The following is a 12,946-nucleotide window of genomic DNA, read 5'->3' as shown; positions in this document are numbered from 1 at the left end:
TTGTAAAGGAGTTTGTGAGGATGCATCACATCCTCAGTGACATTTTGTTTAAATTTTTACTAGCAGTTCTGCCCAGCTTTGCTCGGACCCTTATGTACTGTTCATAACTTGCCCTACGTGTGAATACACTTTATGTAAGATTTCAAATGTTTAGACCAGAAATTGGCTGAGTTATATGGTAGAGACCACAGAGGTCAATTTTTTAAAAAAACTTTGACCCCAATTTTGACCCCTTAACGTTTATTTTTTGGGCTCAAATCAAATTAAAAAGTTTGATCTATGTCCAAGTAACCTTACTTTAAAATTTCAAGTGTTTAAACCCAAAATTGGTGGAGGAGTTTGATAGAGTTTCCAAAGTGTCAAATCGTTGAACTTTGACCCATTGACAGCCAAATTTTTGGCCGAAAACCGATAAAAAAGATTTTCCCAAATCTCAATACTCCTTATGTCAAATCTCGAGTCTCTAGACCGAAAATTGACAGAGTTATTTGGTAGGGAAATGTACACAGACACACACACAGACATTTTCATTTTTATATATATATATAGATTTTAAATGTGATTCAAACAATTGTGCTAGATTCTGATCTGCAAATTTGCAAACGTTCAAAAAAGAGCTTAACTCTTCAACACTTTTCTCGGGACCATAACTTTAATCGTGTACACTTGTAACATAATGTAACTCCTCTAACTTTAACAGGATTCAAATCACAGAGACTCTTCTCGTGTCATTGATTAGTTTGGGCTTCATACATTGTGGTGCATTTCTGTTGCTGTTGTTAAACAAGTTGGACTTCTGCATAGAACCCATGAAGACAAACCCAACAAACAGCAAAGTCCCACCCCTACACTTTAGAGGTTTCTGGATGCCGTAAGCCCTTCTACTTCTAGTTTTATTTAACTATTACACTTAATTCTTTTTATGCATACTTGCATAGAATTTAGATGTTTTTATATCTCTCTTTATATATATATATATACTAGCAAAAGTACCCGTCGTTGACTGGGTTCAAAAACAGCCTACAGAAAAATGACTCTGATTTGTGAAAGTACTAGCGAGGGGTACCCGGTGTTGCCCGGGTGTTTGGGGGGGGGGGTTAAAAAAAGTAAGTATGAGGATCGAACACAAACCGTTGAGGCAAAGTTGTGAAAAAAAAAAAAGTGCAACGTTAACCATTGCCCCACCGTGATATGCTTATGGAAACACGTTTGAATTTATTTAATTACTTGGATTTAGCAGGTGCTCGTTTTAATGAGTTAATGAGGTCAGGTTTGACTGCGGGATAGTATTTACTGCTAAACTCTTTTTTTTCCCCCAAAGATGTTATAGAAAAAAGACTAACCCACATGCGGCGAGCGACAAATATTGAATATTTATCTTCCCGAAATCGACCAAATAAAATAGGCGAGCTTCGTTGTTAACTGTGAGATATTACAATTTGTATGTGATATAAAAAGTTTTAAAAAGTTGTGAACCGACCGAGCGCTTCTCTGAAAGAAGCCTTTTGTAGACACACAGAAAAAGCGAACACACATACATACATTTATATTTATAGATGATAGGTTATGAAAAGGAAGGGTTGTAAAGAGATAGCTTCGAATTTGGGGGTATCAAAACCAAAGCAAAATATGATGAAAGTAAAAATAAAATAGATAAACCCCATAATTTATTATACCATACCTGTTCACACTGAAACACTTATCACAATATTCTGTGGATTTATATTAAAAAACCTTGTTAAACTTTGTGACATATTTCCATTCTATGGAGGTCAGGCATGAACGAACACCCCATAATTTTATTATACCATATTTCTTTAAACTGAAACATGATTATCAAAGTATACTTACGCAGATAGATATGAAAAGTCTTTATCAAAGTTTGTGCCTATTTCCATTCTATGGAGGCCAGGCACGAACGCAGACCCCAGAATTTTATCATATCATCCCTATTTAAGTTAAAACATACTTATCAAAGTATTATTATATACCTCTATATCAAAAACACTTGTAAACGTTTTTTTTAAATGAAAATTTTTTTTATTTCCATACTTTGTGGACCAGGTGTGTACACAGACCCCACAATTTTAATGAATCATCATTATGCCAGATCAAACATACCCATTCCTGTGTCGCGATACATCTTCTATCATTATATGTGATCAGTTTTCTATAATAGTCAACCATATAGGAGCCTATTCGTGACCAGACACACGCACAGACGTTCAGCTTTATATTATAGATATATATAAAGTGGCCTTGTCTGTGTATGACATCTGTTCCTTTATAATTTATATAAAAAAATTATTCAGAAAAAAAACAAAACCATGTGTTGTGCGTTGAATGTTCATCAGAAAAGTATTAATTTTTTAAATCAATTCTTTTTAGCTTTAAAAGGTTAAAAAAGATTTACTTTAAAATTATTTTGAATTCGTTGTCATTTGTTTTATTTTTTATTTTTCATTTTATTCATAATGTGTTTTTAAAATTTTCGCATACCATGAAATTTCCATGGGTTCTACTAGTTTATGAATTTTGGTATATATTTCTTTCTGTCACGGGTACAAACATCATACAGAATTCTGGACAAAAACCGTTTTTTTAATCATTGAAATGCAAAAATATTTTCAAGTAATGTTTCGATGTCTTCGTTTCCATTTGTCATTTCTCTTTCAGCAATTTCACTTTTCCCATTTTTCCAGAAATCATGTTAATTAAAATGTGAATCTCAGCAATTAATATCAATAATGTACATAGTTATAGTGAAGTTTGTTTTTTTCTGAAATTAGTTACCAAATATGACCAAGGAAATGCTTTTGAATATTATATTGTTGATTTTATACAGTCAAATATGTGAACGCATACTGGTACATTGATATGCATAATCTATATATAAAAATGACATTCTCTCTGTGTGTAGAATTATCTCTACCAAACTACTCTGTAAATTTTTAGTCTACAGACTTGAAACTTGATATGTAGGATATTTAGACCTGCGAAACAAATTTGATCTGGTTTTTAGCCAGAGAAAATAATTGCTAAGGGATAAAAATTCAAAAATAGGAACGTGGCAGGCATAATTACTCTTAATTTGTATTCTTCATGCATGCACAAATATACATTTATGCATTTGATTGTGTTAAGTTTTCAAGTTAGATTATATAGTAGTGAATACTGCTAGAGTACTAAATGTTTTGTTTTCAATTCTAGCTGATGACACACAAATTTTTTTTTTAGATTTTTGAAATCACTACTATATATTGGGTACAATATAATAATCAATAGAGAATTGGCTCAATAATAATAAATATGAAGTCTGCATAAATGAAAATATCGTATTTAAGCATATTTTTGACTAGGCAACGCCGGGTGGCATGCTAGTTGTTTATATGAAATTATGTGAAAAGAGAAATGAATATGTACATTTTATTTTTTTTGCAGGGATGGGGTTTGTACTGTGAAGCCCTTGGAGAAGAGTTGGGACTTTATTCTGACAATTTACAACAGTAAAACTCTTTTTTATTTTTAAATTATTTTGTCAAAAAAAAAAAAAAAACACAAACAAAAGTTATTCCACAATTCCAGATACTTTAAATAGACAAGAGAGAATATACCGAAACCACAAAAAAAAATGTATTGAAGCGCAGAAATTAGGAACTCATGACTTCTGGAAAATCTATAACAGTGTAGTAAATAATGGGCAATCAGTAATTCCCCCACTATCCAACAATTAAATTATCACCCCATTAGCCTTGTCCTTCTTTTTGCCAAAATATTTCAGTTCATAATAAACCATCACCTCACTGCTGCTAAAATTCTGTCCAACCATCACTATGGGCATCGAGAAGGCTAATCTGCTTGCCCATCAATTTGCCTCCAACTCTACGTTGGACCCAGCAAACCACTCCCTCCCAGATTTTCCTCTGGACAGAAACTACACTAGATGATCTGAAAATCACCCCTTCTCAAGTACATATAAAAAACCTAGACACCTCAAAAGCATGTGGATCTGACCTTATCTTGGCTGTACTATTGAAAGAATACTCAGCTGAGGTTGCTCCTGTTCTTGTCAAACTTTTCAACATATACCATAACAAATCTTGTTTTCCTGACTGCTGGAAAACTGCTTCTGTGACAAGACTCCTGGTGAAAGAACTGACCTATTAAATTATCACCCCATTAGCCTTGTCCTTCTTTTCGCCAAAATATTTGAGTCCATAATATACCAAGCTCTAGTCCATCACCTCACAGCTGCTAAAATTCTGTCCAACCATCACTATGGGTTTAGGCAAGCCTGTTCTACTGTAGATACTGTAACTGTAATCTCTGAATGTATATACCATGCACTGGATAAGGGAGGGGAGGGCTGTAGCCCTAGTTATATCTAAGGCTTTTGATAGGGTATGGCATGATGACCTTCTCATGAAAATCAGATCCTATGGTGTTACTGGATGAATACCTAAAATAATTAAATGATTTTAAATAAGAATCTAAGTTGTCCTCGATGGTCGTACGTCAAAACAATATGATATAAATGTGGATGTATCTCAGAGATTGATCTTTTATACTCCCTGGTAAAATTGTCTCTGAAATGGGTATATTTGTTGATGACATCACGCTCTATAACAGGCATGAAAGAAAACAAATGAACCCGTATCCAAGACAATGGCAGAAATCCTAGAGGAAGACCTCCAGTTTGTAGTGGAATGGGGACAAAAATAAATGATTACATTCAATGTTGCCAAGACTAAGCTTGTTTCCTTTACTAATTACAAGAAACGTTCTCAGCCACCAATAGCTATGGCTAAAGATACATTACCTGAAAGTACTTTGTTCAAACTCCTTGTTCACAGGGAACATGAACTAGGCTTCAACCGGTATCCAATCGACGAAATGTTGCATCCCTCTACCTGTTTTACAAGTATTTTAATGGCAGGTTCTCTGACGAACTACAAGCCCTTGTACCCCCTCAATTTAAATACCCCCAACAAAACTGACAAGCAGCAAAATCTCACCCCTACACAATAGAAATCTCTAGATGTAAGAAAGCCTTGTACTCTAATAGTTTCTTACCCAGAACTGCTAGACTTCGGAATTCCCTTCCAGGCTCTAATTCCCTGACTGTACTGACATGCAGAAGTTCAAGTGTAATGTAAACAGACATACCTCCTCATTGGACTGACATTCTTTTGATTAGGAGCAAAGTTTAGTATCTGTTCTGATATTTAATCTTATTTATCTTTGGTCAGAAAAAGAAAAATACTAGACTGGGGAAACAACTAAATAAGCACTTTCATAACAGACCTTATAATGATTTCATTAGATATATATGTATATATATCATTCAAACCCTACCATGTTTGAATATATCGTTAAGTGTTAGTTTTACTCATTGTGAACTGCTTTAAAGCTTCACTGCTCACTCATTTTGCGACCAAATTTCAAACAATTTTTACAGTTCATAGGTCACATTCTCAGCTATATTTTAAAATATTTTTCAGTTCAATTTTCATTCAGTAAAACAAAAGTTATAATAAAATTACTAGTGTTCAAAAGTTCTCCAAATATGTAAGGAACGGAGACATGTTTTCTTCTGATTGGTTATCATAGCAACCAAATTTGAATTTATTATATAATAAATTGAATAAAAAAACAAAACTTAATGCTGCAATATTTTAAGTTATAAATTTATTATATTTTTTACTAGAATATCTTGTCTTTTTCTTTTCCAGTTTTAACAAGTAGTTCGCTTACTTTTCTAAGTTTAATCTTAACCATATTACTTTACATGCTCACATTTTTCTATGTAATATATATATATAATGTTGGTGTTGTGTTTGATTTTGTATAAATTTTAATGATACTCCTGTGAATTATATTAGTTGAAAGTAGATCTTGTTCAAACATAATCTGTTAAAATGAACACAATGTCATTAGCCATTTTTAAAATAAATTTTTATTTATTTAAACTTCCATTTTATGTTGATATTTTAAATTTTCAACTGTTTATTTGATGTTATATTCGATAAAGTTAAATTATTTTTTGTATATTTATTAAAATAAAAATAACCTGCATGAGTTAAATTCTTATGAAAACATTTTATTTTTTATTGAAGTTTTGAAATGTTTAATAGCGAAAAAAAAAATTTTTAATTTTGAAATATTTAATATTGACAAAAAATCTTTCTTCAAACTCTTGAAATATTTAATATTGAAAAAATTACTTTCTTAAACTTTTGAAATATTTAATATTGAAAATAAAATTTTTTTCAACCTTTTGAAATATTTAATATTGAAACTTTTTTAACTTTTGAAATATTTAATATTGAAACTTTTTTAACTTTTGAAATATTTAATATTGAAAACTTTTTTTTAACTTTTGAAATATTTAATATTGAATTTTTTTTTAACTTTTGAAATATTTAATATTAAATTTTTTAAAAAACTTTTGAAATATTTAATATTGAAAATTTTTTTTTTAACTTTTGAAATATTTGATATTGAAAGAAATTTTTTCAAATTTTTGAAATATTTAATATTAAATTTTTTTTAAATACTTTTGAAATATTTAATATTGAAATTTTTTTAAAAAACTTTTGAAATATTTGATATTGAAATTTTTTTAAAAAACTTTTGAAATATTTGATATTGAAATTTTTTTTTTAACTTTTGAAATATTTAATATTGAATGATATTAAAATCTTTTGAAATATTTAATATTGAATGATATTAAAATCTTTTGTTTGTAAAGCATGACATACTCTTATTATTTCCAGATTGGGAAGATATAATTTTGAAATCCATCGAGCATGTCGTTTGGTGATTGATACTGGCATCCATTCATTTGGGTAAGTAAAGAAATAAATTTTATTTTTTTTTAAATCTGTTGTGTGTCCATCTTGAGTAATCAACTCATGATTTGCTCATGTCAGCAAAAGCTGAAAATCTATTATACTAGCAGAGGTTTTTTACACACACACACACACAACAAACACTGACAAAATTGGTATGAGAAAGATTGATTTCTGGGCCGACAAATATCCAAAAATTCATCTAAAACATTAATTTTTTGACTCATCTGGGCCGTTTTTTGCAAAGAGGGGTCAGTTTTTGCGTCAACATTTTTGCAAATCATTCATGCCTAGCAATCTCAATTTACATTCAAAAGACATTATTTTGAAGGCCCATGACATAATAAAACTGTTGTTGAGAAAGGAAAATTACTAACCCGGATTTTTATTCATTTATTTTTTTATTTATTTATTTCTAATGTTTGCTTCTGTGAAAAGTGTGGTATTGAACAACAACATTAGGGAAATTGATTATGTTGTTAAAGTAATGAAAAAAACTGATTACATGGTGTAAGTAATGAAAAACTGATTACATGGTATAATTAATGAAAAAACTTATTACATGGTGTAATTAATGAAAAAACATTACATGGTGTAATTAATAAAAAAACTTATTACATGATGTGATTAATGAAAAACTGATTACATGGTGTAATTAATGAAAAAACTGATTACATGGTGTAAGTAATGAAAAACTGATTACATGGTGTAAGTAATGAAAAACTGATTACATGGTGTAATTCATGAAAAACTGATTACATGGTGTAATTCATGAAAAAACTGATTACATGGTGTAATTAATGAAAAAACTAATTACATGGTGTAATTAATGAAAAAACTGATTACATGGTGTAATTAATGAAAAAACTGATTACATGGTGTAAGTAATGAAAAAACTGATTACATGGTGTAAGTAATGAAAAAACTGATTACATGGTGTAAGTAATGAAAAAACTGATTACATGGTGTAATTAATGAAAAAACTGATTACATGGTGTAAGTAATGAAAAAACTGATTACATGGTGTAAGTAATGAAAAAACTGATTACATGGTGTAAGTAATGAAAAAACTGATTACATGGTGTAAGTAATGAAAAAACTGATTACATGGTGTAAGTAATGAAAAAACTGATTACATGGTGTAAGTAATGAAAAAACTGATTACATGGTGTAATTAATGAAAAAACTGATTACATGGTGTAAGTAATGAAAAAACTGATTACATGGTGTAATTAATGAAAAAACTGATTACATGGTGTAAGTAATGAAAAAACTGATTACATGGTGTAAGTAATGAAAAAACTGATTACATGGTGTAAGTAATGAAAAAACTGATTACATGGTGTAAGTAATGAAAAAAACTGATTACATGGTGTAAGTAATGAAAAAAACTGATTACATGGTGTAAGTAATGAAAAAACTGATTACATGGTGTAAGTAATGAAAAAACTGATTACATGGTGTAAGTAATGAAAAACTGATTACATGGTGTAATTAATGAAAAAACTGATTACATGGTGTAAGTAATGAAAAAACTGATTACATGGTGTAAGTAATGAAAAAACTGATTACATGGTGTAAGTAATGAAAAAACTGATTACATGGTGTAAGTAATGAAAAAACTGATTACATGGTGTAAGTAATGAAAAAACTGATTACATGGTGTAAGTAATGAAAAAACTGATTACATGGTGTAAGTAATGAAAAAACTGATTACATGGTGTAAGTAATGAAAAAACTGATTACATGGTGTAAGTAATGAAAAAAACTGATTACATGGTGTAAGTAATGAAAAAACTGATTACATGGTGTAAGTAATGAAAAAACTGATTACATGGTGTAAGTAATGAAAAACTGATTACATGGTGTAATTAATGAAAAAACTGATTACATGGTGTAAGTAATGAAAAAACTGATTACATGGTGTAAGTAATGAAAAAACTGATTACATGGTGTAAGTAATGAAAAAACTGATTACATGGTGTAAGTAATGAAAAAACTGATTACATGGTGTAAGTAATGAAAAAACTGATTACATGGTGTAAGTAATGAAAAAACTGATTACATGGTGTAAGTAATGAAAAAACTGATTACATGGTGTAAGTAATGAAAAAACTGATTACATGGTGTAAGTAATGAAAAAAACTGATTACATGGTGTAAGTAATGAAAAAACTGATTACATGGTGTAAGTAATGAAAAAACTGATTACATGGTGTAAGTAATGAAAAACTGATTACATGGTGTAATTAATGAAAAAACTGATTACATGGTGTAAGTAATGAAAAAACTGATTACATGGTGTAAGTAATGAAAAAACTGATTACATGGTGTAATTAATGAAAAAACTGATTACATGGTGTAAGTAATGAAAAAACTGATTACATGGTGTAAGTAATGAAAAAACTGATTACATGGTGTAAGTAATGAAAAAACTGATTACATGGTGTAAGTAATGAAAAAAACTGATTACATGGTGTAAGTAATGAAAAAACTGATTACATGGTGTAAGTAATGAAAAAACTGATTACATGGTGTAAGTAATGAAAAACTGATTACATGGTGTAATTAATGAAAAAACTGATTACATGGTGTAAGTAATGAAAAAACTGATTACATGGTGTAAGTAATGAAAAAACTGATTACATGGTGTAAGTAATGAAAAAACTGATTACATGGTGTAAGTAATGAAAAAACTGATTACATGGTGTAAGTAATGAAAAAACTGATTACATGGTGTAAGTAATGAAAAAACTGATTACATGGTGTAAGTAATGAAAAAACTGATTACATGGTGTAATTAATGAAAAAACTGATTACATGGTGTAAGTAATGAAAAAACTGATTACATGGTGTAAGTAATGAAAAAACTGATTACATGGTGTAATTAATGAAAAAACTGATTACATGGTGTAAGTAATGAAAAAACTGATTACATGGTGTAAGTAATGAAAAAACTGATTACATGGTGTAATTAATGAAAAAACTGATTACATGGTGTAAGTAATGAAAAAACTGATTACATGGTGTAAGCAACGAAGAAAGTGACTTACACAAATGGGTCCACTTCTCTCTATTCTGTAGGTGACTAAATGAGAGAAGGAAAGAGAAACAAAATCTTCGTTTATAGAAGGCTCAGTAATATACATATGGCATTAATTTGCATAGAAAGAAGAAACTGCTATGAAAAGGACGAGTTAAAAGCATGAGGTGTTTATTTTTTTTTTAGTTTTTCAACAGCTGAGAGAAAAGGAACGGTGGAAGTTACAGTTGAAGTTTGTTGAGAGAAAGCAGGAGTTCAAATGAATATTTGGTAAATGTTTCGTTTAGGTCCACCTCCACAATTTTCTTTAAAATGACGACATTTATAGGTTTTCGACTATGCTGAATACGAAAATCGCATTGAAATATTGCAGAGATAAGTAGTTATCAAGATAGAAAAAAATGCATTATGCACGGTAATTTTGGCGGCCATCTTGGTTTTTTTCCCTCGTGTAAAATTCTGATTGTTTAGGGCGCGCGCGCATGCGCGTAAAAAAATGGCCGCCAAAATTACCGTGCATAATGCATTTTTTTCTATCTTGATAACTACTTATCTCTGCAACATTTCAATGCGATTTTCGTATTCAGCATAGTCGAAAACCTTTAAATGTTGTCATTTTTAAGAAAATTGTGGAGGTGGACCTAAACGAAACATTTATCGAATATTTTTTTTCATTTAATTTTTTTTTTTCATTCACTTTAATAATATTCAATTAATATAAACGGTTCTTATCCCCCCACTCACTTTTTTAAAATTTATTTAACTTCCAGCACTTCTCTTAAAATACATGTCCTTTTTTTCTGTTGTGTAAAAATTGAACTTACTTTTAAGGGATAAAATATCCTTGTGAAAAAAAAAAATTAAGTGAGGGAACGAGTGCAACTCCATAATTCTTCTGAATATATTCCTTCTCAATTGCTCTATTCCAGGTGGTCTACTGAAAAGGCCTTTAACTACATGACAGAAAATTGTCCAATGGATCCATGGTTTATCAAAAATGAAATCAATCGTTATATTACTTGGCCAGGACAGGTAAAAAACAAAACAAATATTTTATTTTTTTGTCTTATAATTTGAATTTTTTTTTTTTTTTCAATATTCATTTTTTGTCAGATAAGTAGCAAACTATCAAAATTTTCTTGCTCCAAAACATTTAATTTTCGTAACAGTTATCTCCCTTGTACTGTAATGTTAAAAAAAAATCAATTGGATTATTTTTCCTTGCATTTAAACGTAAAACAAAAGTTTTTTTAAAAAGAATCAATTAAAAATTTAGAATTCAATATTTTATTTTAATTTCAATTTCTCTTCATTATATAATTCACCAAATCAAAGAAATTTGTTAACAATAAAGAATTTTTTTTCTCAATTTTTTCTGCAAAAAATGAGAAAGTAGATATGATTCTTTTTTTTAATTTCTCTTAGAAATAAATCTATCTAACTCAAACTCTGCACACTTGTAAGTTTTCTATAACAGAAGGAGAAAGTATGTTTTGACAGAGTCTCTCTTTACAAATTTACCAAAAATCAAGTCCAATCAATACGAAATTTTTACCGATTATTAAGTGGAAAATGAACTTTATAATGGTGTATGCTTTTTTTCATAACTGATATTTATATATATGTTTTTTTTTTTGCCTACAACACCCCTTCTTTATTTGTGGGTACAAATATGCTTAAAATAATCAGCCGAAACTGAACAAAATATATTGTGGGGATAGATAATATTGTAGATAAAAAAAACAACTGCGCAAGTATCAGATTTTAAGGTTGAAAATCCAAATTTTGAAGGTGTTTAATTTTTTATCTTTTGTGTTTTAAAGTGAGAAATTCGTTGAATGTGTTAAATAATAATTATTGTCTTTCAGATTAGCAAAAAAAAACAAATGATATATTTTCATTATTTTGACGAAAAACACTACTTTTAAATCTTTGTAAAATAAATTAATACTTTTCTTGTAGTGAGCCCAATATTGCTAATATACCATTAAATAGGAAATGCTTTAAGAATAGATACCAAAAGAGAAAAAAAAATTGATAAATAATTGCACGTTTTGCTAAAAATACAATAATTTCTTTTGGCAATTTGTTGTTTCTTAATATGAACTCACCTATGGTAGACCAAGTGTGATACTAGATGAAGGAGTTGTCTCCAAAACATATGGCGCCTAGCATTCCCAAAATGGTCACCCATCTGGTACTGACCAGCCTCATCATTGCTCAACTTTGGGGGTTATGTAGGCAACAAATATATATATACTTTTTTTTTTTTTCAACGTTTGATTTGACGATTAAGTAAAGGGTGCAATTCTTTCTTCATAAACGATATATATATATATAGAGAGAGAGAGAGAGAGAAATAAAAAGGAACAAACTGTATTATGTGTTCATCAACGTTTCGTCTTTATTTCGAGACTTCTTCTGAGAAAGTCTCAAAATAAAGACGAAACGTTGATGAACACATAATACGGTTTGTTCCTGTTTATTTCTCTATTTTGTCGGATTACTATTTCCATTATTTTCATCATATATATATATATATATATATATATATATATATATATATTGTTTATGAAAAAGGAATTGAACCTTTCATTTAATCGTCAAATCAAATGTTAAAAATACATGGAAATTTACATGGCTAAATAAAGTTTATTTAGTCCTATCAAGGCTACTGTAGTTTATTTTAAACTATCATTAAAATTTTTTTTTTTAATTTCGCCATGCAAAATCTATACAGTGATATGAAAAGTTGGAATTATTTGAAATTCAGGTACTTATTATGTCATAATATATTTGCATGTTTTCATAGCAAATCATCCTAAATCTTATTTAAACAACAAACAAAATTAATCGGTTTAAAAACCTTTTTAAAAAATATTTAAATGTTTTATCCATCGAGACAAAAATGGCGGTAAATGGTGTTTTTTTTTTTTTTTTAATTTAAATTCTATTAAAAATAGTAGAAAAAGTTTTGTATTTTTCTGCTTTTCATATGAGAAAATTCAGGCTTTTATCTTTCTGGAAAAAAAAAAAAAGTTGCTCAGGAATAA

The 12,946-nt window shown here is 29.1% G+C and overlaps 1 protein-coding gene across 3 annotated transcripts in view; it reads left to right on the top strand.

Annotated features, from left to right (window-relative positions):
* The window catches only part of LOC145285857 (uncharacterized), a 96,583-nt gene that overhangs the window by 73,265 nt on the left and 10,372 nt on the right, over nt 1-12,946 (top strand). For all 3 annotated transcript variants that reach the window (XM_080134297.1, XM_080134298.1, XM_080134299.1), the window contains 3 exons: nt 3,442-3,506; nt 6,777-6,848; nt 10,823-10,925. In XM_080134297.1, the coding sequence (XP_079990423.1) occupies nt 3,442-3,506; nt 6,777-6,848; nt 10,823-10,925 (240 nt within the window). The remainder of the gene's footprint in view (nt 1-3,441; nt 3,507-6,776; nt 6,849-10,822; nt 10,926-12,946) is intronic.

This window comes from Euprymna scolopes, chromosome 10 (assembly GCF_053919585.1).
Source record: "Euprymna scolopes isolate OS-2025 chromosome 10, ASM5391958v1, whole genome shotgun sequence".
NCBI classification, from domain to species: domain Eukaryota; kingdom Metazoa; phylum Mollusca; class Cephalopoda; order Sepiida; family Sepiolidae; genus Euprymna; species Euprymna scolopes.
Note: the sequence above shows the minus strand (reverse complement) of the source record. Positions and strands in the feature narration are given on the sequence as shown.